Source organism: Pleurodeles waltl, chromosome 1_2 (assembly GCF_031143425.1).
Source record: "Pleurodeles waltl isolate 20211129_DDA chromosome 1_2, aPleWal1.hap1.20221129, whole genome shotgun sequence".
Classification (NCBI taxonomy): Eukaryota; Metazoa; Chordata; class Amphibia; order Caudata; family Salamandridae; genus Pleurodeles; species Pleurodeles waltl.
In genome coordinates this window covers 1,334,206,545-1,334,234,051 of record NC_090437.1, presented here as the reverse complement: position 1 = coordinate 1,334,234,051, position 27,507 = coordinate 1,334,206,545, and the positions used below count along the sequence as shown (strand labels likewise).

At 42.0% G+C, this 27,507-nt stretch overlaps 1 protein-coding gene across 4 annotated transcripts in view; it reads right to left on the bottom strand.

Moving 5' to 3' along the window:
- The window catches only part of LOC138251810 (long-chain-fatty-acid--CoA ligase ACSBG2-like), a 152,839-nt gene that overhangs the window by 14,761 nt on the left and 110,571 nt on the right, over positions 1–27,507 (bottom strand). For all 4 annotated transcript variants that reach the window (XM_069205684.1, XM_069205680.1, XM_069205683.1 and 1 more), the window contains one exon: positions 21,474–21,613. In XM_069205684.1, the coding sequence (XP_069061785.1) occupies positions 21,474–21,613 (140 nt within the window). The remainder of the gene's footprint in view (positions 1–21,473; positions 21,614–27,507) is intronic.

The following is a 27,507-nucleotide window of genomic DNA, read 5'->3' as shown; positions in this document are numbered from 1 at the left end:
CTAACTATAATGTCCCTGTGTTCACTGAATTTCTATTTTTTTAACGTTAAGTAATTGTAATTACTTTATGTTGATCCAACCACCGCTGGCTAGGCCCTGCAGCCAGCCACCAAGAACCATACCCCATGCCACGTGTCTATCGCTGTAAGCGCCCAACCCCTTTAGATGTGGCCGTGCGTGGCAGACAGTTGGCCACAGGGCCCGGCTGCAACCCCACCCCACACACAGCCTTTGGCCATGCAATGACAGAAGGTTGGCCTACCCCCTATAAGCACCCAACCCGGCGCACAATAGGACATTATAGTTAGGCCCCCATTTCATCGTACAAAAGCATAGAAATTCACCAGTTATAGTTATCTCAAGTGACTATGACTCATGCCATAAGGTAACTATACCTTGTGCCCACAGGTTTTTGTTTTTAAAAAATTTAGGCAGATCCAGGGATCCACTGTGACGTTCGCCAATTTGTGTTTAAAAAAAAACCTAACCTGGCCCCTTTTCTTTTTTTCACATTTGTTTTGGGACTCTGCAGAAACCGAGTCCCAACATGGCTGCCCGCACTTCCTTGTTGAAGTGTTGGCAGTCAGTCACATCTCTGCACGAGATCGGGAAGAGTCACAAATCCTTTACATTCCTATATATACCAATGTGGATTTCCTTTAATATCTCAAAAACTACTAAGCTGATTTACCCGAAACAACAAAAAGGGCTCTTTCTGGACCAAGAGCTACCTTTCTGCCAAATTTGGAGTAATTCTGTCCATTGGTTTTGGCGCTATTGAGGTTAACAATTTCCTATGGCAATTAACATTGGAAACGCTCTAATTTTGACCCCCCTTTACCCTTAGTCTCGGTCCCCCGCTTGACAGATCACCTCAAAATCTTTTAGGCAGCAGCTCACGTGAGTGCCAAATTTGTTGGGAAAACTTTGTGAAGATTCGTCAAGTGGCACCAAAGATATAGGCAAGTAAAAAACAGCTCTTTCTATATAAACTAGCTCCTAACTATAACTACCTAGTGGCGACCGCCACTAGGTACTATATATATATATATATATATATATATATATATATATATATATATATATATGCTATGCATACTCCTTTGTCCGCCAACCGCTAAGAAACTTTTACATACATCGAGTGGGGGTGTCATGAGGGATCGGAAGCGGACCCTACTGATAAACTTGACTCAACAAACGCTCCTAAGTTAAGTGAACATGCCATCTTGGGGATAATGCACACTAAGGGCCAGATGCATGAAATTTTGGGTTTGCGACTCGCAAATTGCGAGCCTGAGCGACTCGCAATTTGTGAGTCGCAACTCCGGATGCAGGTTGGTGTCCCTGACACCATCTGCGAATAGCAAGGGGGTCGCAAAGACCCACCTCATTAATATTAATGAGGTGGGTCGCAATATGCGCCCCCCTTGTGATTCGCAGCACTCACAGGGATGGTGGCCTGCTGGAGACAGCAGACCACCATGTCTGTGAATGCTTTTAAATAAAGCATTTTTTTTTTTTTGTATTGCAGCCCGTTTTCTTTAAAGGAAAACGAGTTGCAATACAAACGAAAAAATGAATTGTTTTTGTTTAATTTTTTCAGAGCAGGCAGTGGTCCATATTTTCAGGGCCATCCACATAGGGGACCCCTTCCCTTTTGCGAATGGGTTACCACCAGTGTGACACTGGCGGTAACTGTGAATTGCTTTGCAACTGCGTTCGCGGTCACAAAGCAATACTACATTGCAATGTGAATCGCAAATAGGAAGGGGAACACCCCTTCCTATTTGCGAGTTGCATTCCCATTTTGCGAGTCGGTAACCACGTTACCGACTCGCAAAATGGGAATGAGCATCGCAATGTGCTTTTTGCATGGCGCATTTACCTTAAAAAATGTAGCAAAACAGACATCCATCTATCTGCTAGGCTGCCTTTTCTCAGCCCTTTGCAACACAATCCTCCTCATTTTCATAAGATACATTTCACCACAGCTCCATCTCTTTTCAAGTAACTCATAATACCAGTTATCATTCATCATTGGCCATAAGACATCTGACAGTCAGTCATTACCCGAAAGTCACACATTACACCACTCATCGTCTGTGGCTTACTAGACCTTCACTTTCAGCCACTCACAGCACCAGTGACTTTATTTACAGTTCTACCCTTCCACTTATGCCATTCATTAATGTCTCAATCATGCACAATCATGTATCACACCACAAAACACAATAACTACTTATAAACCACTTAACAAATCCACTCATTAGCAACCACCTTCAGCACTAGCTATTCTCTTACATTTACTACTGTATTCACACTCAGATACAGACAAGATCACTGGCATTTGCAATTCAGACCCCAATACACCAACAGCTACTTACAATTCTTCTCAAATGGGCAACCAATTGTGTCAAACCTCACATAATCAAATGTCCTTCTCAAGCTAAAAAGCTCACCATCTATTGCGACCACAAATCTCAAAAGTCCTAATAAATAAAAAAATGTCAAATGGATACATAAACTCACCCACGCCCAACACCAATCAATGCTGTCCAGCACAAATTTAATAGAACCTACTCAATATGAGATAAATAGTCAGGTGTAAACTAAAAATGCACTGATCTCATCACTGACCAAACTGCTGATTGCCTATAAAGTCAGTAGCTTAACACCACCAATGCTGTACTCACAGAACTAATGTCTGAGTAATATTGTATACCGAATGAGCAGAGAATGCGTCATCAATGAGTAATTCTGACACTTACAATGTCAATCTCTACTCCATGGACATTTGCTCTGCTCCAACGTACCTTTCACTGAGGAAAAAGGGTACCTCAAGAAATAGTTTTAAAAAATGCATCTCTTTTAACATAAGTTCTATCTTTAATCAGAAAATGTGGGTCCAGATTTAGAGCTCAGTGATAACTGAAAATCCTACCAATTCTGGAGACTGAAAAGTAGAATTCAATCAATTCATTTCTTCCACCATATCAAGCCTATGATGTGTGAAATTCAGCCCTCTATAGCATTTGCTCCATGTTAGAAATGGGATCTCTACTTGGCAGTCAGCTTACACCCTGTACAAGTAGGGAGTCACACACCTAAGATAACCCCTGCTCACCCCCTTGGTAGCTTGGCACAAGCAGTCAGGCTTATCTCAGAGGCAATGTGTTACGTATTTGTACAAACACACACAGTAACACAGTGAAAACACCACAAAAGGACTCCACACCAGTTTAGAAAAATAGCCAATATTTATCTAAATCAAACAAGACCAAAATGACAGAAACCAAAATACACCAGTAAAGATTTCAAATTTTAAAGTAAAAAGAGTGTTAATCCATAAGAATCAATGAATGAGTTGTTTTAGCGCCAAGAACCTGTCATGCATCAAAAATAAAGCTGCAGGGACGAGAGTGCACAGGAAAAGCAAGCAAAACATTGATTTCTTACTTTCAAGTGAGGCCGTGTGTTGATTCTTTCCTCACCGGGTAAGCAATGCATTGATTCTTTTCTCACAGGGAAAGGATGCATTGGTTTCCGGACAAGCAGCATTGGGTCATTGCAGTGATGTTGAAGAGTTTGACGCCCATGGACGATGCATTGAAAATCCGGATGCATGGCAACGGTAAAGTCGCACTGAGCTGGCGATGCATTGATTTCTACAGCTGTGAAGCAGGTGCTGCATCGATTTTAAAGCTGCGTGGCAGGTGCTGCACTCAGCTTTGGTGCGTGGATCTTCACTCAGGTTCTGCCAGCTTCTCCTTCTAGGGGTCCAGGGACTGGTTATGGCACCACTTGGCAAGTCAGGGTGTCTCAGCAAGAGAGCCCAGGTGCTGGCGGATGAATTATTTAATGTCCCTGAGACTTCTTAACAGGATGCAAGTTCAGATGAAACCCTTGGAGAAACCTCACAAGCAGATTCACAGCACAGTGTCCAGTCTTTGTATTCTCTAAGGCAGAAGCAGCAACTGTTGACCAACCCAGCAAAGCACACACAGCAAAGGTACAGTACTCCCTTTCACAGCTCTTCTCCTGGGCAGAGGTTCCTCTTGATCACAAAGTGTTCTAAAATTGTGGGGTCAGCAGTGCAATACCTTTACTCATGTCTGCTTTTGAAGTAGGCAAACCTCAAAGGAAATTCTTTGTAGTGCACAAGACCCTGACTCTTCCTTGCCCTGCCCCAGCCACACTCTAGGAGATTGGAGACTGTATTGTGTCACAGCTCTTTCACGATCATGTGTCAGCTCATCCCTCCCAGTCTATTCCAGGAAACCCATCCTTACCATGGGAACTAGGTTAGGGCCCTTTGAGAACTCCCTCTGTTTGTTTACACTTAGACCCCCTATTTCTTCTGATGGGGACCCTGCCCACCCTTGGCAGAGTCTCCCCATACCACTTTTGGACCCTAGTATTCTCACAGCGGTCCGCCTACTGGGCAAGCTTCCTGTAGTGAGTGAGCTTGCTGTCACTCATGTGTTGGCGCACCTTTGAAAAACAGAGACTATACAAGTGCTGCCATGCATTCAAATTGTATAGCCCCTCATAAGTTGTTACCTTGTTGCCCTTCACCCACCCATTCAGTGCTCTGCAAAAAGAATAAACACACTCCAACCAAGTTAGAGAATGCCCCTTCTAGTAAGACCTAACCTTTTCTTGTACTGCTCTGGAGTGACACCATAACTAGTGAGTAGGGCGTCCCTTATGGTAGAATAGGTGAGCCCCTGAGGGCTGTCAAGTTGACCCTCCCCTCTGCCTCAAAGTGTTTTCACTGACCTGCCCCCCAGTGTACCTCAGGAACCATGTTGATATGGAGACCTGACTCATACCTCTCGAACCACAAGTATATGTCATCCTCCCTCTTATAATCCTGCACTAGATGATTGGGAATGTGCACCTTCCTTGCAGATTGCACTGTGGTATTGCTGCCACCATCTTTGCTAGACCTGCCTTTCAGATCCAGCTTCTTTAAGCTCAGCTCATGAGCTAAGAAAATTTTCCTCTCCTCCGAGGCCATTGCAATTTTCTTTGCTTCTGCCTCTGTATCCATTTTGTCCAATTCTAGCTTGAGCTTCTCAAGCTGCAAATGGTACCTTCTCATTTCCTGTCCGTCCCTCTACTCCTCTGGGGTCAACCCTTTTAGAAGAAGCACTGCAGCCTGCCTCCTTCCAGGCAGGTCCAGGTTATCCATCAAATCACCATGTATGCTATGCACCTCCCCATCCATTCTCCTCTGATCTGTGCACTGTTTTGCTGCCAACCTGGCTCTCAGCGCCATTTGCAGCTCCTCCTTCTTGGTGGATTTTTTGATTGGACACTTGAACTCCTTGCAAAACTGCTTGAGCTGGGTTACTGTGTAATCCTTCAATTTCTCCAGCTCAAAAGCCACATTTGTAGCAACTGCTGATGGCTCCCCAGACTGAGACATGTTTGTGGATAAAGATCAACAAGGTGCAAAGTTTCAAAAGGCAGAGAGATCCCAAAAAGGACAAAAAAGGAAAGCAAAAATCAAAGAAAAAAAACAGAATGTAGTTGTGTAATGGTCTGCATTAAAACAGTAGTGTACAACAATCACTGTATGCCAAGTACAAATGCAAGTCCTAACCTCACCTCTGATTACCAGTGTTTGAAATGGGGTCTTCAGTTGGCAGTCAGTTTACATCCTGTCCAAGTAGGGACCCTCACTTTAGTCAGGGTAACGGAATCACACACCTAAGATAAGTCCTACTGGCCCCCTTGGTAGCTTTTGTACAAACAGACACAATAACACAGTGAAAACACCACAAAAGGACTCCTCACCAGTTTAAAACAAGCATTTGAAATGCAACGGGTCTCGCATGTGCTCAAGTTAGAGCTATTAGCATTGTAAACTTCTAACTGGACTTTTCTTGACAAATAAATTGAAAGAAAAAAAACTAGCAAGATCACGCTGTTGTTCCTTGTGGCCACGTAAAGCAGTCCTGATAGCAGTGCATTGCAGGGGCATAGGTTATGATTAGCTCAGGTAACTATAACTACTAAATTTCACTGGTTTTGTCAAGTGTAATTTGAGCCTAACTATAACGTCCCTGTAACCTTAGTATTTTTCAGTGAATTTCTAAGGTTTTTTTTTTAATGTTTGCTAACTATAATGACCCTGTAACCTTTGTTTTCTTAAGTGAATTTTTAATTTTATTTCCTAATAGTAACCACTAGCATTTGACAGTGAGTGTGTGAGTGAATGCATAAGTGTCTCAGTAGGTCTGTGAGTGGGTGTGAGAATGTCTGATTTGGTCTGTCAGTGGGGGTGTGAGTGTCTGGGTAGGTCTGTGAGTGGGTGCGTCAGTCTCTTAGTAGGTCTGTGAATGGGTGCGTGAGTGTCTAAGTGGATCTGTGAGTGAGTGCGTGACTGTCCGAGTAGGTCTGTGAGTGGGCACATGAGTATCTGAGTGCATCTATAAGTGAGTGCATGAGTTTCTGAGTGAGTGCATGAGTCCCCGAATAGGCCTGTGAGTGGATGCGTGAGCCTGAGTGGGTCTGTGAGTGGGTTCGTTAATATCTGAGAGGGTCTATGAGTGGGTTTGTGAATGTCTGAGTAGGTCTGTGAGTGGGTGCAAGAGTGTCTAAGTGGGTCTATGGGCGGGTGTGTGAGTGTCAGAGTAGGTCTGTGTTTGAGTACATGAGTCTCTGAGTGGTGCATGAGTGTCTGAGTGAGTGAGTGCATCTGTGAGTGGGTGTTTGTGTGGGTGTGTCAGTAGCTACGTAAGTGACTCGGCCGCAAAGGAACCGCACTGCCTGTTTATCTAGTCCACAGTTTTGTACAAAATGTATCCCCAACTGAAGTACTTTATACTGGTTAGTTAGTAAGTGCTACCTAGTTGGGTAAATGTCTAGCATGTAGTATACACTACAGCTGCATAATCAAACACAAGTAAATGTCCCCAGCGACCTTCTGTGCGTTTGGCAATGTGATTGTTCCCCGTGCGTCTTTCTCCAGAATTCTGTGATAACAAGAATCATCCTATAGAAAGGTCAAAAAGACTACGAAGACGTAAATCTCCACCAAACCAGAATCCTTCCTCTTAGCTATGACACTTAAGTGCTTCTTTGTTTGGTGGGGATATCCTCATATTCCTTGGAATCAAGATCGTTTCACCAAAATCATCAGGAAATGAACTGGGTGTCCCTTTGGTGAGCTGTCCATCATCCTGGCAAAAGGCGTGAAACCTTTGCATAGTACCAAGCAGACAGAGCTCCAATAGATCAAAGATGCCTTCACCTCCTCAAAGGATTTCATGTAATTTTTTAATATGGAGTCGCCGGGTAAATACGCTTGGCCTGCCATTCCAAAGCCCAGGAGTTAGGATAATTTGTCCTTTCCAGAAGTGGAGCTTCTATGCTCTGTCTTCTAATACTATGTTTATATTTGTAAGTGCTTCCTGTTGTGGTTTAATTTCTGTGAAATGAGCTTCATGGACAGAACAGAAGCTCACCTGCTTGTTTATCCAACAAGAATACACAGTTTTGCACAAAACGTCTACCCAACTGGAGTACTTTCATGGTGGGTAAATGTCCATTGTCCAGGAGGGGTTCGGCCACAGGGACCCCATCCCCCGGGCCCACTACAATTCAATGAGGGAGGGGAACCACACACCCCCTCCTCCCCGGGCTGATTTCAGCCCTGGGGACCCTTCTCCAAGGGCCTGACCATGTCTCCTGGGTGCCCCCCAGGGCACCCAGTGTGCTATGGGACCACGGGGGAGCCTCAGGGCCCCCACGGTCCGAGACAGCTCCTCGTCTCCTGTGGAACCCGGCATTGCTCTTTCACACAGGGACCTCCTAAACATGCAATCTTTCTGGTGAGTAAAAGGATCCTTGAACATCTACGGGCCATAAAGAACAAGGGATTAAGCACCCAGTGGCCAGACATTGCCTCCTTATGAATGCATCTAATCCTGACAAGGTCTCATTTTTGGCATTGACAGGGTCTTGACCAGCGCGAGAGGAGATGACAGGGAACGCAACTTGAGGAAGCTAGAATCTCCGTATATAATTCTACTTGGTACCAAGGACCCGGGTGGCCTTAACAAGGATTAACAACTCTATGTTCATATTGTATAATTTCAAAAGAATATTGATGAGGATTTATGACAGTGTTAAAATGCTATTCTGTTGACTGATAACTGAGACAGGGGTAACTGCCATTTTGCCCCCGTGCAAACAATACTATTGATTTACATGTTGACATGCTCTCAGATAATGGATATTTTGCTTATTTTTTTTCTTTTAGTTGTTGGGGAAGCATAATTATTTAGCCACTGGGGAGTTTGGGCACAAAATTTGTGTGTTGTTTTCTCGTTCAGCCCTTTTGTACAGCAATACTATAGCCCATTATGCTACTGGGTTTGCATAATATTTCACGAGATAGCCTTACAGGGATCTATGCATTTCATATCTGATCTTTAAATACAGGGTTCAGCGGTTCTAGGAGATGAGATGGGTCACTTGGCAATTGCTGGATATTGTTTTTTGTAAAGATGTATTATAAATAATTTGGTTCCTGGTCATATGTGAACTTGTAATGTATGTTTTAAGACTGATTTATGCTCCGATGAATAGGTGAATTATGGGGCCTTGAAATGAATAGCTGCATTGCAGGCTTAACTCATCTGTTCAGATTATGATCCCTTTTAAGTAATGAATGCAATAAGTTAGTTTTTGAAAAATGTGTATTTATATTGTATTTGGGATGATCAGATGAAACATACTCTCTCTCTCTCTCTCTCTCTCTCTCTCTCTCTCTCTCTCTCACATATATCTATATATATAGTAAAATGCCTTTCTATTGGTACTAAAGATTCCAGCAAAATAAGAAATTTTGACTTTCCTCAAAGAGATGGAGACGAGATTATCGAAATATGAGGAAGAAATCAAGATGAAGAAGAAAAGAAAGTTTCTAAGCGATAAAATTGATTATTCTATGGGTCACATACTGATGTTTGGCAAAAAATATGATGCAACGAGAAGTGAATCTTTAAGACAACAGGAGCTAATACCGTCAAGGTCAAGTTCAGAAAACATTTATGACCTAGAAGACCAACCAGTTGTAAGTAGCTCCTTAGGGCAGCCTTTTACTACTTAGGAGGAACACCGTTTTTTACAGTTGAATCAACGCCTCCAGAGAAAGCCCCCAAGAGGAACAGGAGGAAGCAGCGACAGAGAAAAAACAGGGGAGGTGGAACATCTGAGAAGAAACGACATGCCACATGGGAAAAGCACCGGCAGAGCAAACTGAAAAAATAATAGGTGAGTATAAACTTATGGTTGTTAACATTTCCTCCCATGTTTTAACCCCTGATGAACGCTCCTTATTAGAACTTAGATTATCCTTTGTCCTATGGCCAACTTTGACTATGGCAAAACTCGTATTGCTATTTTTCACTTTATCAGGAAATTGAAGTTTTTAAAAATATTTACTGAACAAAAGGATAAGCCTGGTCTACATAAGTGTAATGTGGATACAGATGTGGATTCCATGGACTTGTCCAAAGAATTGTGTAGTGGGGATATTGAAGGTTTGGCTGCTCTGAAAGAATTGGAAGTAGGGGGCAATTTGTGGGATACCGAAAGAGAGTTACTTTGTGATTCCGGACTGTAGATGGGCAGGACGAGTGATAGCATGTTCAGGTCAAAGTCCAGATGCAACCCTTCTACCCCTCATGATAATTTTAAACCTTTCCATGATGCTGTGATATTTGATTTAATGAGACTGTGGAAGGAGAACAAGAATACTTTTGCGAACAATCTTACACCGGCCAACGCAAAGCACTCAACACATCTTTCATATTCAAACCAGCAGACGAAGGTGGTAATGTGGTGTTATGGGATTGCCAAGAAATACCAACAAGAAGCAAGAAGACAACTAGTATTATCAGACAGTTATGAGAGGTCAACAGTAATGGCATATAAGTGCTCTGTTTTGTCATCATTCTTTGCTCTCTAATCGGTACGATCATGGCCTCCTCACAGATGATGAAATGCAATATTTTGTAATAAAGAAACAAGTGGCACCTTGATTACATATGTTGCCAAAAATTCATAAAGACACCAACAATCCACCTGGTAGGCCCATAATTTCAGCAAAGGGTAGCCTCCTTGAAAACACTCCTACATATCTTGATCATTTTTATGTCCTTATGTCCTAAGTCTTCTCTCTTACTGTAGGGACAGTACGGATTTTATCACCAAAATACAGGATATCCCTTGGAAATTGAGTTATATTATGGTCACTGTAAATGAGGTATCGCTATACACATGTATCGAACATGATCTAGGCATTAAGGCATTTGAAAACTTTTTCAGAGATAATTCATTAAGTCTATATGACCATTCTAAAATGCTCTTCGAAATGTTAAGATTATAACTATTTTTTATATGAGGCCCAAAGGTACAGACAGGTTACGGGGACGGCGATGGGGAGCTGTTTTGTTCCAAGCTATGACTGTCTATTCACGGGATGGTGGGAGACCCAACATGTGATGTCTGAAGAAAATGAAGAATGGATGAAACATATTATTTTTGGACAAGATAAATTGTTCATTTATTTATTATTTTGGATGGAGCAGAGAGAATTTTGCACAATTTTTTCGCATGACTATCTGTCAACATCAGGACAGTGCACACTCTACGGGCGACGTAATGCAATAAACTAACTCTTATGAAATGTAATAATTCATGAATTATGTATTAATGTATTATGTTAACCGTTTGCATTGCAGAGATTCATGTTGAAACATCATTAATGCTGTTTGCAATGTATTGCTTATTTTCAAGGCTTTGCTGCAGTACTACAGGGTGTGGTTAGGGCGTGGTCCCTATTCTAAGCCTTTCTAGAATCCCTTCCTGCAGCCTGGCTGGGTGTGGCACGTGGGCGGGGCCTGGGGCTATTTAAGGATATTTATATCCTGTGCAGAAGGCCTATCTAGGATTTCCAGGCCCTGTCTTCATTTCCTTTGGTGATCTTCAAGCAGGGCGGTAAGACGGAGGTCGGGTTAGGCCCCCGACTCCGTTTTCAGAAATACTCGAGTTTTGGGCCTTTTGGTTACATCGCATGTGCGATGTTTTTCTTGGCATTTAACTCTTGCAGTTCGGATCGGCAGTGTGCGCGATCGTATTTTGGCATTTAACTCTTGATGGTTGAATTGCAACAATGTGCACAATTCATTCTGGGCATTTAACTTTCACAGTTCGGATCGGCAGTGTGCACGATCATATTCTGGCATTTAAACCTTGATGGTTGAATCAGCAACAGTGTGCACAAATCATTCTTGGCATTTAACTTTCACAGTTCGGATCGGCAGAGTGCGCGATCGTATCCTGGCATTTAAACCTTGGTGGTTGAATCAGCAGCAGTGTGCGCGATTCAGTCTTGGCAATTAAAACGTGCAACTCAGATGGGCAGAGTGATCGATCGCATTTTGACATTTAGATCCTGATGGTTGAATCAATGGCAGAGGGTGAATGTTATTCTTGGCATTGTGTTTCAGATCGGCAGAAAGCACGATCATTTCTAGACATTGAAATCCTGATGCACAGTTTTGATATTTAAAGTGTACAATAATTCCTAAGCAATCGAATCTTGAAGATCCAGACAAAGTGTGTCCTAGTAGTATCATTCATGAGATTATCACAGTTTATTCCTAAAAACCAGCTCATTGATTACTGTTATAGTGTGCCTTTGCAGTATCATTCATGAACCTAACACATATTATTCCTGAAAACGAATGTGTTTATCGATCACTGTTATTAAGTAGTTTCTATTCAAAGAACAACTTGACTTAGTTCAAGGTTCAGAGCCTCAGATTGTATTCTAAAGAAACGCTCTCATCAAAGCTTGCATAATCCTTATTTATTTTCCAGGTACTCAGAGCTAATAAGGTTATGATACATAAAAGCTCTTGATCATTCATGTTATCAGTCCATAGCTATCCTTAACAAAATCTATGAAAGTCAAAGTGTATAATCTGATTATTGTGTTCTTAACTTTTCCTTCCACAGGTCTGCTTCCCGCTGTTCCCAACCCAAAACCCCTTCCCCCACTTGGCCATTCTTTAACTCTGTGCTATAACGGCTAGTAGAGTTTGGAGCTGCCAAGAGGTGGACATATTGGGAACAGGCGCAAACCCCGAGGATCCGGACTCCTTGACACTATCAGACAATGATTTTAACTTACAATTTACACATAAAAGTGAGATTCTCTATGGAGTTCTTGGATGTTTTAATTACAGTGGAAGGGGAGACCCTTCATTCTAGTCTCTTCAGAAAAAGCACTGCACGCAACACTATTTTGCATGCAAAAAACCACCACCCACCAAAAGTGAAGTGGAGTATTCCGTATGGTGAACTACTTAGAGCCAAGAGGGAAAGCAGTGCGGTTCAGACTTTTCAAAAAGAACAAATGAATATAGTTGGGAGATTTAGATCCAGGGGGTATCCAGCAAAAGTGATTAAGGATGCCTGTGAAAAGGTCTCTAAGGTGCAGTGAAACAGTCTCCTTATCCCCAAACAACAAAAAAGAGAAGAAAATACAGTGAGATGTATCACCATTTACAATTCGGATTCGGATCAGGTGATGAAGATTAGGACAAGTGCTGGCACTTGATAAGAGCAGATAAAGTGATAGGTCAGTTGGTGAGTCCTTGTCCTAAAATTACACACAGGAAAAGCAGTTCATTGTGGACATGCTGGTACACAGCTACATGACCAAACAGGAGGACACATTATTTGGAGGTCAGCATGGTTTTTATAGATGTACCAAATGCAAGGCTTGTGCACATGGCTCTAATAGTAAGACATATGATTTACCCACAGGCAAAGAAGTGAGAATTAAGAAATGTATTAACTGCAATTCTGACATTGTTTTTTATGTTATAACCTGTCCGTGTGGACTCCTGTATGTGGGTAGTACCATTTTATGAGCACCATAATATGAGTCATCCTTTGGCATGACACTGTAGACAAGTAAATAATGGAAAGATTGATGGCATGTCTTTTTCGGAATTGAGAGGGTGATGCTGACTCTGAGAGGAGGAGACAGGGAATACACTCTCAGGAAGATGGAATCCGAATATATTATCAGATTAAACAGTAGACATCTGCGGGGATTCAACAAGATGAAGAATGTTTTCTACATGTGGGATGAGAATTTAAATTTGAGTTCTGATGATGTAGATTTAAAGATGGTGGCTAATTGCATAGGTGTCACAAAATTGGGTCTTTTCGCTCAAATGTTCTGTTAAAAGGTTGTTTTCCATCATTATGTTCCCATCATTTAATTTCAGACTATGATAAAACCGTAACGGTTGAAACATGTCTCCCGCTTCAAGATCTGTTGTATGATGTGTGGATCATGGAAGGGTAGGAATAGTTTATTGCCACTGGGCAGAGAGATTAATATGAAAGTAGGAATGCTAATATTATAACCACTCATAGACCTGCTAAATCTGAGACCAAGAGTGAACAGAGTGACTATTATGCTAATATTTTTAGTTTACTTTATTTAGTATGTTGTGAGGTAAACTAATGTCATTTATTTTTCCATGGTAAAACTGCGGGTGATGCTTTGGTTTAATATGTTTCTGCCACTCGGCCTCGAGTCTATTTTATTTTGATCTAGACCCACTCAATACGATTTATAAGCAGCAAAGAGAATGGCGATCTCATAAATAATATTTAGTCTGTTTCAAATATACATAAAATTATTTTATTTTTACTTTTATTTATTTATTTATATAAATTCCAATTTCTGTCGATGTATGTCAAAACTGTGGGCGATGTTTTGGTTTAATACTGCATAATTGAAAAATGAACATTTCATACCATCCATGTTGAAAGCGGGATAGTTTCTTTTCTATGTCTATGAAACTGCATAATATAGTTTCTAAGGGTGGTTGGAGCATTGGTATTGATTTACGGCTATGAGGAAGCCTGCAACGGCTGAAACGCATCAGCCGATTTGAAATACATTTTTATTGATTGACATGATTTGGAGTGCAAGCTTTCCTTTCTTCAGTACTAATAGAAAGGCGCTTTATGATATTCAGCGGGCCCTGCACCAGCTGCCGAGCACCGACCTTGCTAGGCGAACGTAGTCAGATGAATGGCAGGGAGTGTTTAGCATGTATTTATATATATATATATGGAAAATGTCACTTACCCAGTGTACATCTGTTCGTGGCATTAGTCGCTGCAGATTCACATGCTGTGCACATCCCGCCACCTGGTGTTGGGCTCGGAGTGTTACAAGTTGTTTTTCTTCGAAGAAGTCTTTTCGAGTCACGAGATCGAGGGACTCCTCCCATTTCGGCTCCATTGCGCATGGGCGTCGACTCCATCTTAGATTGTTTTCCCCGCAGAGGGTGAGGTAGGAGTTGTGTATGCTAGTAACAGTGCCCCTGCAATGGAGTGAATATGTGTGTACATAATGTAGTTTAAAGTAATATATTTATAAATTTACAAATGTTCAAGATCAACTTCTAAACGGCTACAGGCTCCCGGGGAGGTGGGTGGGCGCATGTGAATCTGCAGCGACTAATGCCACAAACAGATGTACACTGGGTAAGTGACATTTTCGGTTCGGTGGCATGTGTAGCTGCAGATACACATGCTGTGCATAGACTATTAAGCAGTTATCTCCCCAAAAGCGGTGGTTCAGCCTGTTGGAGTTGAAGTTGTTTGAAACAATGTTCGTAGTACTGCTTGACCTACTGTGGCTTGTTGTGCCGTTAACACATCTACACAGTAGTGCTTGGTAAATGTATGAGGCGTAGACCATGTAGCTGCCTTACATATTTCGGTCATTGGAATATTTCCTAGAAAGGCCATGGTAGCACCTTTCTTTCTAGTTGAGTGTGCCTTTGGTGTAATAGGCAGTTCTCTTTTTTGCTTTAAGATAACAGGTTTGAATGCACTTAACTATCCATCTAGCAATGCCTTGTTTAGAAATTAGATTTCCTGTATGAGGTTTTTGGAAAGCAATAAATAATTGTTTTGTTTTTCGAATTAGTTTTGTTCTGTCAATGTAGTACATTAACGCTCTTTTAATGTCTAATGTATGTAGTGCTCTTTCAGCTACAGAATCTGGCTGTGGGAAGAACACTGGTAATTCTACTGTTTGATTCAAGTGGAACGGTGATATGACTTTTGGTAAAAATTTAGGATTTGTTCGTAGAACTACTTTATGCTTGTGTATTTGAATAAATGGTTCTTGTATGGTAAATGCTTGAATCTCACTTACTCTTCTTAAAGATGTGATGGCAATTAAAAATGCAACTTTCCATGTTAAGTATTGCATTTCACAAGAGTGCATGGGCTCAAAAGGTGGACCCATGAGTCGTGTTAAGACAATGTTGAGGTTCCATGAAGGAACTGGTGGTGTTCTTGGTGGTATAATTCTCTTTAGGCCTTCGATAAACGCTTTTATGACTAGTATCCTAAATAGTGAAGTTGAGTGCGTAATTTGCAGGTAAGCTGAAATTGCGGTAAGATGTATCTTAATGGAAGAAAAAGCTAGCTTTGACTTTTGTAAATGTAGTAAGTATCTTACGATGTCTTTGGCAGATGCGTGTAAGGGTTGAATTTGATTATTATGGCAGTAATAAACAAATCTTTTCCAGTTATTTGCATAGCAATGTCTAGTGGTAGGTTTCCTAGCTTGTTTTATGACCTCCATACATTCCTGTGTAAGGTCTAAGTGTCCGAACTCTAGGACTTCAGGAGCCAAATTGCTAGATTCAGCGATGCTGGATTTGGGTGTCTGATCTGTTGTTTGTGTTGCGTTAACAGATCTGGTCTGTTTGGTAGTTTGACATGAGGCACTACTGAGAGGTCTAGTAGTGTTGTGTACCAAGGTTGTCTTGCCCATGTTGGCGCTATTAGTATGAGTCTGAGTTTGTTTTGACTCAACTTGTTTACCAGATATGGAAGGAGTGGGAGAGGGGGAAAAGCATAAGCAAATATCCCTGACCAACTCATCGATAACGCATTGCCCTGAGACTGATCTTGTGGGTACCTGGATGCGAAGTTTTGGCATTTTGCGTTTTCCTTTGTTGCTAATAGATCTATTTGTGGTGTTCCCCAACTCTGGAAGTAAGTGTTCGGTATTTAGGGGTGAATCTCCCATTCGTGGATCTGTTGGTGATCCCGAGAGAGATTGTCTGCAAACTGATTCTGAATTCCTGGAATAAATTGTGCTATTAGGCGAATGTGGTTGTGAATCGCACAATGTCATATTTTCTGTGCCAGGAGACACAACTGTGTTGAGTGTGTCCCTCCCTGTTTGTTTAGGTAATACATCGTTGTCATGTTGTCTGTTTTGACAAGAATGTGTTTGTGGCTTATTATGGGTTGAAATGCTTTCAGCGCTAGAAATACTGCCAATAGTTCTAAGTGATTTATGTGAAACTGTTTTTGCTGAGTGTCCCATTGTCCTTGGATGCTGTGTTGACTGAGGTGTGCTCCCCACCCTATCATGGAGGCATCTGTCGTTATTACATATTGTGGCACTGGGTCTTGGAAAGGCCGCGCTTGGTTTAAATTTATACTGTTCCACCATTGAAGCGAGGTGTATGTTTGGCGGTCTACCAACACCAGATCTATAAGTTGACCCTGTGCCTGTGACCATTGTGATGCTAGGCACTGTTGTAAGGGCCGCATGTGCAACCTTGCGTTTGGGACAATGGCTATGCATGAGGACATCATGCCCAGCAGTTTCATCACCATTTTGACTTGTATTTTTTGTTTTGGATACATGGCCTGTATTACATTGTGAAATGCCTGAACCCTTTGTGGACTTGGAGTGGCAATCCCTTTTGCTGTGTTGATTGTCGCCCCTAAGTATTGCTGTGTTTGACACGGCAGAAGGTGTGACTTTGTGTAGTTGATTGAGAAACCTAGTTTGTGGAGGGTTTCTATGACATACTTTGTGTGTTGTGAACACCGTTCTAGCGTGTTGGTTTTGATTAACCAATCGTCTAGGTACGGGAACACATGTATTTGCTGCCTTCTGATATGTGCAGCTAAGACTGCCAGGCATTTTGTAAAAACTCTTGGCGCAGGTGTTATTCCGAATGGCAACACCTTGAATTGGTAATGTACCCCTTGGAATACAAACCTTAAGTACTTTCTGTGTGAAGGATGTATCGGTATATGGAAATATGCATCCTTTAGGTCTAGTGTTGTCATGTAGTCTTGTTGTTTGAGCAGTGGGATTACGTCCTGTAATGTCACCATGTGAAAGTGATCTGATTTGATGTAGGTATTTAATGTTCTGAGATCTAATATAGGTCTCAGACTCTTGTCTTTTTTGGGTATGAGAAAGTACAGAGAGTAAACTCCTGTTCCTTTCTGTTGGTTTGGTACTAATTCTATTGCTTCTTTCTGTAGCAATGCCAGAACTTCTAGTCTTAGAAGATCTATATGTTGTTTTGACATATTGTGTGTTTTCGGTGGGACGTTTGGAGGGAAATTGAGAAATTCTATGCAATAACAATGCTGGATAATTGCCAGTACCCAAGTGTCTGTTGTTATCTCCTCCCAATGTTTGTAAAATTTGCTTAGTCTCCCCCCCACAGATGTTATGTGTTGGGGATGAGTGACTTGGAAGTCACTGCTTGTTTGGAGGAGTTTTGGGGCTTTGGAACTTCCCTCTATTCTTTTGGAATTGTCCCCCTCTATATTGTCCCCGAAAACTTCCCCGCTGATATTGGCTTTGATAAGTGGGCCTTGCTTGTGAGGTTGTGGCCTCTGTAGGTTGACCTCGAAACCCTCCCCTAAATTGTGTTTTGCAAAATGTGCCTCTGCTCTGTGGGGAGTAGAGGGCGCCCATGGCTTTTGCCGTATCAGTATCTTTTTTGAGTTTCTCAATAGCAGTATCGACTTCCGGCCCAAACAACTGCTGTTCATTAAAGGTCATATTCAGCACGGCTTGTTGTATTTCCGGCTTGAATCCTGACGTACTCAACCATGCGTGTCTCCTTATCGTTATTGCAGTATTTACTGTCCTTGCAGCCGTATCTGCTGCATCCATTGCTGACCGTATCTGATTATTGGAGATACTTTGTCCTTCTTCCACCACTTGTTGTGCCCTTTTCTGGAACTCTTTGGGTAAGTGTTCTATGAAATGCTGCATTTCGTCCCAATGAGCTCTATCGTATCTTGCCAAAAGTGCTTGTGAGTTGGCAATGCGCCATTGGTTTGCTGCTTGTGCTGCAACCCTTTTGCCCACAGCATCAAATTTGCGACTCTCCTTGTCTGGAGGTGGTGCGTCTCCCGAGGTATGAGAGTTTGCTCTCTTGCGAGCTGCCCCGACAACCACAGAGTCTGGTGTTAATTGCTGCATAATATAAGCAGGGTCTGGTGGCGGTGGCTTGTACTTCTTCTCCACTCTTGGAGTTATGGCTCTGCCTTTTACAGGATCCTGAAATATTTGTTTGGAATGTTTCAGCATTCCCGGGAGCATAGGTAAGCTTTGGTATTGGCTATGAGTGGAGGATAGTGTATTAAACAAAAAGTCATCCTCAATTGGTTCTGAATGCAAGGTGATGTTACTAAAAGCAGCTGCCCTTGAGACCACCTGCGTGTAGGATGTACTGTCTTCAGGTGGCGACGGCCTCGCAGGGTAACAGTCTGGGCTGTTATCTGATACAGGAGCATCATAAAGGTCCCATGCGTCGGGATCATCTTGACTCATTGCAGTATGAGTCGGGGATTGCATCAGTGGTGGAGTGGCTACCGGTGATGTGTGCATTGATGGTGGTGGAGTTGTTTGTCTTGCCACCTTTGCCTGTGGCTGCTTGTCCTTTTCTTGAAATGCAAGTCTTCTTTTCATCTTAATTGGGGGAAGAGTGCTTATCTTCCCTGTGTCTTTTTGAATGGGGAGCCTTCTTTGAGTGTAGTCTGGCTCTACTGATTCAAGTTCCTCTCCAAACTTATGTCCTTGCATCTGGGAGGACAATCCCTGTTCCTCTGTGTAGGAACCAGTTTTCGGTTCCGAGGCTGGATGTTTCGGAACCGAAACCTTTTCGGTCGCCTTTTTGGGCTCCGAGGAAACCTTTTTTATTTTCGGCGTCGTGGTGTCTCGGTGCGACCCATTTCGGTGCCACTGTCTCGGTGCCGAATCTGCTCGGAGCCGCTGTCTCGGGCCCGAGATTGCTGTGTGGCGGTATCTCAACCGGAGTCGGATGACTTTGCCACAAGCATGCCCTTTTTTCGGTGCCGATGATCGGTCACCTATTTTTCGGGTTAAGCCATGGCCTGTTGGCGGTGGCGTCCCCTGGGCTTTTGTTATCTTCTCGTGAGTTTTATGTTTTGATGTCTTACTCACGGTTTTCGGCGTTTCTTCGGGCTCGAGCTCGTCCGAGTCCGATTTCTGGATGGAGAAGGTTTCCTCTTCCTTCTCGAAACGCCCTTGTCCTGTCGGCGCCTACGCCATCTGCAGTCTTCTCGCTCTTCGGTCTCTTAATGTCTTCCTCGACCGAAACGCTCGACAGGCTTCACAGGCATCCTCCTTGTGCTCTGGAGACAGACACAAGTTACAGACCAGATGCTGATCTGTATACGGATACTTGTTATGACATTTTGGGCAGAAGCAGAATGGGGTCCGTTCCATCAGCATTGAAGAGACACGTGGCCGGGCCGACCAGGCCCCGACGGGGAATCGAAAAAACCCCGAAGGGTCACCGGAGCTCTTCAAAAGTCGGTGTCGATCTGTTGTAACTAACCCAATACCGAACGCAAACAATACCGATGATTTTTCCGAGATTCTAACTAACTTTCCAACCCGAAACACGGAGCGAAAAGGAACACGTCCGAACCCGATGGCGGAAAAAAAACAATCTAAGATGGAGTCGACGCCCATGCGCAATGGAGCCGAAATGGGCTTAGTCCCTCGATCTCGTGACTCGAAAAGACTTCTTCGAAGAAAAACAACTTGTAACACTCCGAGCCCAACACCAGATGGCGGGATGTGCACAGCATGTGTATCTGCAGCTACACATGCCATTGAACATATATATATATTTAGATTTTGATTAATTGTGTAGTGGCAGTCACCACTAGGTAGTTATAGCTAGGACCTAGTTTCTAAAGAAAAAGCTGTTTTTGCTTGCCTATATCTTTGGCGTCACTTGACAAATCTTCAATTAATTTTCCAAAAAAGATTCAACAGTCATCTGAGCTGCTGTCTGAGGAAGTTTTAGGGTGATCTGTCAAACGGGGGCTGAGATAAAGGGGGGTTGAAATTTAGAGTGTTTTCAATGTTAATTCCCTTAGGAAAAATTTTACTCAATAGCGCAAAAACCACTGGACGGAATTGCATCAAATATGACAGAAAGGTAGCTCTTGGTCCAGACGGAGCCTTTTTTGTTATTTGGTGTAAGTCTATTCAGTAGTTTTTGAGAAATGTAAGGAAATCCAAATTCTTATATCTAGGAACGCGAAGGATTTGCAGCCCCTCCCGATCTCATCTTGGGACTCAGCTGAAGCCTAGTCCCAGAAAAAAAAAAAAAAAAAGAAGGGCCAGGGTATGAACACCCGGAGCCTTTAGCTCTGGTGCTGGTCCCGAAGGGTCACCCCCAGGTCTAAAAAGCATTTCTTTTAAAAAGGTTTTACCACTAATTAAAGATGGGTTCGTAATTCCACAGTACTTTGTGTTTAAAAAGCATAGGCTCCCCCACAGCCCAAGGCACCACCACCTCCCCGGGGAGATAATGAAAAATGAGTTGGGGGCCGCACAGCCCCCAGCACCCCTGGGGAAAAAATGCTTTTATAACATGGAGGGGGCTGCTCGGGCTCCTCCCCAGCCCTAGGGACCACCACCCCCAGTCCATTTAAGAAATTGGGTGGAGGGGGCACTCAGGCCCCCCCGCAGCCCCAGAGATCACCACCTCCCAAGGGCTAATACTAAATAATGTTAAGGGGGTCTGTTTCGTACCCCAAGCCTCAGGGATCACAACCTCCGAAAGGCTTCTTCAACGATGGCTCTGGGCTCTGGAGATTGCCACCACTCAGGGCCATCTCCTGCTACGTCCTGTAGTGCCCACCCCTAGGATATTGCTGTTTTCTGTGACTGGGCTGCAGCTTTGAAGCACTGATATTATTTACAATGTTATTTACCTCAAAATATTATATTTTTGTCAATGATATTTGTGCATTACAATATTGGTGTGTCACGATATTTAATTTCCGATATTTTTGTCTCCCGATATTTTAAATCAATATTTTCTCCAGGCACCATGTTCTTCTACCTGAGCAGAAATCAGCAGGCATGTGTTGTTCCACATGTCTTGTAGGGTAATCATCTCATAAAACCTCATCCCTACAGTCTTCATAGTGATCAGAAAGACAGCTCCTCCCACTTGTCTTTCAGATGGATGCATCTGAGGGATGTCTTACCTCTACCTTTAGACTTTTCAGCATAGGCAAACTGTACTTACCTTCATAGTGATCAGCATAGACAAGAAGTTTCTCTTGTCGCCTACTAAGATGCAGTTACTGATGATGGGCACCTCCTTTTTTAGATTGTTCTCAATTGGAACTGGGGCAATGTTCTTTCCACCTGATGTGATAACCAGTTCTGCAATCAATAAGAGACAAACACCAATCATATATTTACTATTTGGAAAAGGAATGAAGTTTCTGTAACTTGTTCAGCTACTTTGTGAAGAAAATGACCCAACAGAAGGGAAATGGACATGAGGCTGTGAGCATCTGATTGTTCCTTGTTGCAGCTCATTATTCAGATATTTCAACCCAAATTGCATGTATTTGGGAAACAACAGTTTTAGCTGTGCTTTTTCTAAGTATAAATTGAGCATAATGTCACAGATAGAAAGCTGCTTCCTGTAGCAGTGAAGCAGTTCATCAACTATGGGATTCACTCATGTCAGACGTCAGACATCTGACTCACTACTCCCAGCTTTCGGTTCCCCGTACCCTAAGGCGACACCTGTAGGCTCTCAACAGATAGATTAAAATAATTAGATATTTATTTTAAAAGGTTAATAGTTCTGTAATATTTTTATTTTATACTATATTTAAAATAGGTATGTAAAATTGATTTACATTAATACTGTACATAAGAATATCTTTACTAACTTGTTTGAAAGTTGAATACCCTTTTTATTTTTCCCCATACTTTACCATATGCATCCCGGAGGTGAAAAGCTCCACCTAAGTGTGAAAAGTTACTACTAGTAACTTTGCACCATTAAGCTAATTTTTGATTAAATATCAAATTGACATTATTTATTTAAATATTTATTTAAAAAAAACTCCCAAGTGTAAAATGTTTACAGATACCTATTATATATTAAAATTACAAACAGTTGCATACAGAATTAATTTAAATGAATATAATTACTTTTAAATAGTTACATTAATATTTACATTTCACAAAAAATAATAAACTACTTTATCATAAAATATTTTTATTCATAGATCATTTTTACATTAAATAAAATGTATTTATGTTTTTTTTTAAATGAAATACATTAATTATGTTAATATTATATTTTATAGGATTCTATTTTAAGTACCTGTCTCCATTATTTTCTATGGGTGTGGGGGTGTTGGAGTACCAGTGGTTGGCCATTTGTAGTGCTGGATTTACTCCAGGTTGTGAAGTTGGCTCCACCCCTCTAAGTATACACTTTGTAGTAAATGTATACTCTGAAGTGTTGTATAGCCACAACGAATACATTTACTGCAAAGTGTAAGAGTACATTTACACGTTCGATTTACTCACTTGTAAAGTTACCTTTGTAAGGAGGCCCCACTTGAGATGAGGGAGACTACCATCTTTTTCTGGCCGAATAAACCACTTCACCCGCTAGTCTATAGCATTGCCCCACTCACCAACACTGATAACACAAAAAATAAACAGGAGCAAACTCTAGTGAACACATACTAGTGTTTAGTGCCAGCACCGTTATGATTGCTACCTACAAGCCCAACTATTCAGGACTTGAACAGGTATGTGAAAATCTATGGTTTTACATCACACATGGTCTGTTTGGGCACTGGTAAGAAAGGGAATTAAATATCACACAAAGCGGGCCCTTTGATTTCCTACAAACATACAATCTGCTGATTGGAATAACATATTCAAATTGTTGGCAAAAAGTTTTAAATCCTCTTATGCCACCTCTCTGAAACCCCTACAAGACAAACTGGTCCACATAACACACTAGACTGCTACATATAATCATGTGATGACGCACTGTGTTAGTGATATGTTAATGCCGCACTATCGACAGTGGTGGCTATTTGGTAAATTGCGTTCTTGTAGCATAAATGTATAACGCCACTAAGCGATCTATGATAAGTCATTATCAAATAAATTACTTATTGTATGTTATAGTGATATGAAATATTTGAATAATGTTTGAAAAGTTAAAAAAATGTGTGAAAAAAACTATGGGCAAATACTTTTGCTAAATAACTAGATGTATAAGTGTGAGAAATTCACCTTAGGGTGTTGTCCCCTCAGATTGTTCACATTTTTGTAGACTAGATTTTCAATATTTTTTCAATAAAAATAATAATAAATTTTCAATAATTTTGTGATTAGGCACAGCGTATGTGCTGTGACTCTTAAATATGAAGAAACATAGGCTAAACCAATTTGTTGTACTCAATGGTGATGCAAGGCCACAATAACTTGCATACAATTGTATGTTCAGATTGTATGCTGCTTGGTTTGTGCATTCTTGCACTGTTATGAATTTCTTTAGAATTAATCTCTTTTCTTGCATCCCAGCTTGTTTCAGGTATGGCTCTCTATAGACACCAGTATCTGGTAATCTGTTGTCTCACAAGTCGGAGAAAAGTTGAAACTCATTCAAACTATTGAATGGGCTCCATGGGTGCTGTGCTGGGGGAAGGTTGACCGTCCATCCTTCTCTATATGAGGTGGGCAGACCATTGGTTTGGTGGGCAGGGTACTCCATTGCATTTGTGACAGAAAATTCTGTCTCTAAATCAACCCCATTTTTTTATTTCTGCTGGTCTAGGTCTCATATCATATAGGGGGTGATTCTGATTCTGGCGGGCGGCGGAGGCCGCCCGCCAGAATTCCGCCCTCCATTATACCGCTCCGCGGTCAGAAGACCGCGGAGGGTATTATGAGTTTTTCCCTGGGCTGGCGGGTGGTCTCCAAAAGACCGCCCGCCAGCCCAGGGAAAAACTCCCTTCCCACGAGGATGCCGGCTCGTAATCGAGCCGGCGGAGTGGGAAGGTGCGACGGGTGCAGTGGCACCCGTCGCGTATTTCAGTGTCTGCAAGGCAGACACTGAAATACTTTGCGGGGCCCTCTTACGGGGGCCCCTGCCGTGCCCATGCCATTGGCATGGGCACGGCAGGGGCCCCCAGGGGCCCCGCGACCCCCCCTACCGCCATCCTGTTCATGGCGGCTTTCCCGCCATGAACAGGATGGCGGTAGGGGGGGTCAGAATCCCCTCGGCGGCGCAGCGAGCTGCGCCGCCTTGGAGGATTCTTAGGGGCAGCGGAAAACCGGCGGGAGACCGCCGGTTTTCCTGCACTGACCGCGGCCAAAGCGCCGCGGTCAGAATGCCCTGCGGGGCACCGCCGGCCTGTCGGCGGTGCTCCCGCCGACCCTGGCCCCGGCGGTCTAAGACCGCCGGGGTCAGAATCACCCCCATAGTTTTTTGTGGTTAACAGTCAACAATCTCAACTTGAAGAAACAGAGAATGAGTGTGCATTTCGACTAGTGGCAGTTGCAGCATTTCCTCTTAGTCTCTAATGCCAAATTACAAAGAAATGCATGTCACTCAAACTTGGCCATACCCACATAGTAAAACCAGCAACAGAGGCATCCAACCCAGATTAGATAACTCACTCATCCATGATAGATTGATAGATGATTACAAACTCACTCAACCATGATAGATTTTTACGAAGTCACTCAACCATGAAAGTGGGATTATTACTAACTCATTCACTGATAGCAGCAACTAGATTATCACTAATCCAGACCTGTCAGTGAGATTATTACTTATTTATGAGTGCAAGGAGATAATTATTTATTTAATTTATTCTCCGATGACAGTGAAGAGATTATTACTAATTCATGCACTCATGGCGGAGAGATGATTATTGTTTACTCATGACAGTGAGAAGATTATTCTAACTGATATATATGTTCAGGTGAGGAGGTTATTACTTACTCATGACAGTGAGAAGATTATTATTCACTCGTTCACGGACGACTGCACATATATGTGTTACTTACTCATGACAGTGGTAAGAGTATTACTAACTCATACATATATGACAGTGAGGAGAGTATTGCTTACTCATGACATCGAGAAGATTACTTCTCAGTCATTCATCCAATGACAGCAATGAGATTGTTACTTATGACAGTGAGAGGATTATTACTAACTCATGCATAGATTGCAGTTAGGAGATTCTTGCTTATTCATGAGGGTGAGAAGATTAGTACTAACTCATTCACTGATGGCAGCTAGGAAATTATTACTTATTACTTACTCATGACATTGAGAAGATTATTACTAATTTATTCAGCAATGACTGGCAAGATTATTACTAACTCATGCACATATGACAGGTAGGAGATTGCTTACTCATGACAGCAAGAAGATTATTATTAACTCATTCGCTGATGCCAGCGTAGAGATTATTACTAATTCACATACACATGATGGTGAAGAAATTATTACTTACTCACTCATTGATGACAGTAAGGAGATTATTTTTTACTTATGACAGTGAGAGGATTATTGCTTACTCATGACAGTGAGAAGATTATTGCTTACTCATGACAGTGAGAAGATAATTACTTACTCATGATAGTGAGAAGATTATTACTAACTCACTCACCAATGACAGCAAGGAGATTATTGGTAACTCACACACATATGACAGAGGGGAGATTATTACTACTCATGACAGTGAGATTATTACTAACTCACTCATTCTTAGCAGTAAAGAGATTATTACAAACACACTCATTCAGAACAGGAGACTATTACTAACTCACACATACATGAGATTATTGCTTACTCATAACAATGAAAAGAATATTACTAGCACATTCACCACTGACAGCACAGAGAGTATTGCTTACTTATGACAGTGAGAGGATTATTACTAACTCATTCACTGATGACAGTGAGGAGAATTTTATTAACTCACACATAGGTGACAGTGCGGAGATCATTGCTTACTTGTGACAGCGAGAAAATTCTTACTACTTCACAGATGACAGCAAGCAGACATCTCAGGAATTTTACAGTATTCCCTGTCTTTTTCACCTAAAATGAGGAGGTCATTGCGTGCTCTGTCTGCTGTACCTCCTTTCCGTACTGAACATGACACAAGTATGGCTCCAAAGGAAAGTAACAACTTTTATTACAAATTGTGAAGTTAATCAGTTGGTATTTACATGGAAAAAGCAGGAACACTGTTGTTTGTGCAAAAAGTAAACCATTCACATGGTGGACTGGCAAACAAGTGGTAGAGGAAGCTTCATCGTATCAATACCTCAACATCATCTTTGATAGTAAATTATCTCAGAAATTATATTTAGACACCTTAGAAATTTAAGGTCCATCTACATTCAGAGGGCTGAAGACATTTAAGAGGGATTTCAATGGACCATTTTTAAAACCAGTGCTATCCATATGATGTAATGGTACCAGCAAATAAAAGTACTTATAAGAGGAGCTTATTTAGGAACCGACCGAAAAGGTATTTGCTATGTGTAGTAAGTCTCTGTATGTTTTGCAAGCATAATAGAGTGTTGAAGAAGAGATGGTTTACAATGAGCCTTTGGATACCACACAAAGAAGAATGGTGTGCTACCTACCTGTGTTGAAGAGTCTCAGAAATAACACAATGTGGGTACACTTCTTCTTCACAATGTGAGTACACCTCTTCTTCATAATGTGAGTACACTTCTTCTTCACAATGTGAGTACACCTCTTCTTCACAATGTGAGTACACCTCTTCTTCACAATGTGAGTACACCTCTTGTTCACAATGTGAGTACACTTCTTCTTCACAATGTGAGTTCACCTCTTCTTCACAATGTGAGTACACCTCTTCTTCACAATGTGAGTACACCTCTTCTTCACAATGTGAGTACACTTCTTCTTCACAATGTGAGTACACCTCTTCTTCACAATGTGAATACACCTCTTCTTCACAATGTGGGGACACCTTTTCTTCAGAAAGTGAATACACCTCTTCTTCACAATGTGGGTACACCTTTTCTTCACAAAGTGAATACACCTCTTCTTCACAATGTGGGTACACCTCTTCTTCGTTATGGCATGCAGTGTACACTGATTGTGGTGCAAGGGATTTTAAACACTGAGTGTGCATGTTTTGCTTTGAACACGGACTGGAATAGTGAGTCGCCTTATATGCTTAGAGGCACTATATAGAATGAATGCTTAAGTGTTTGAACAAATGAAGCTATTGTAC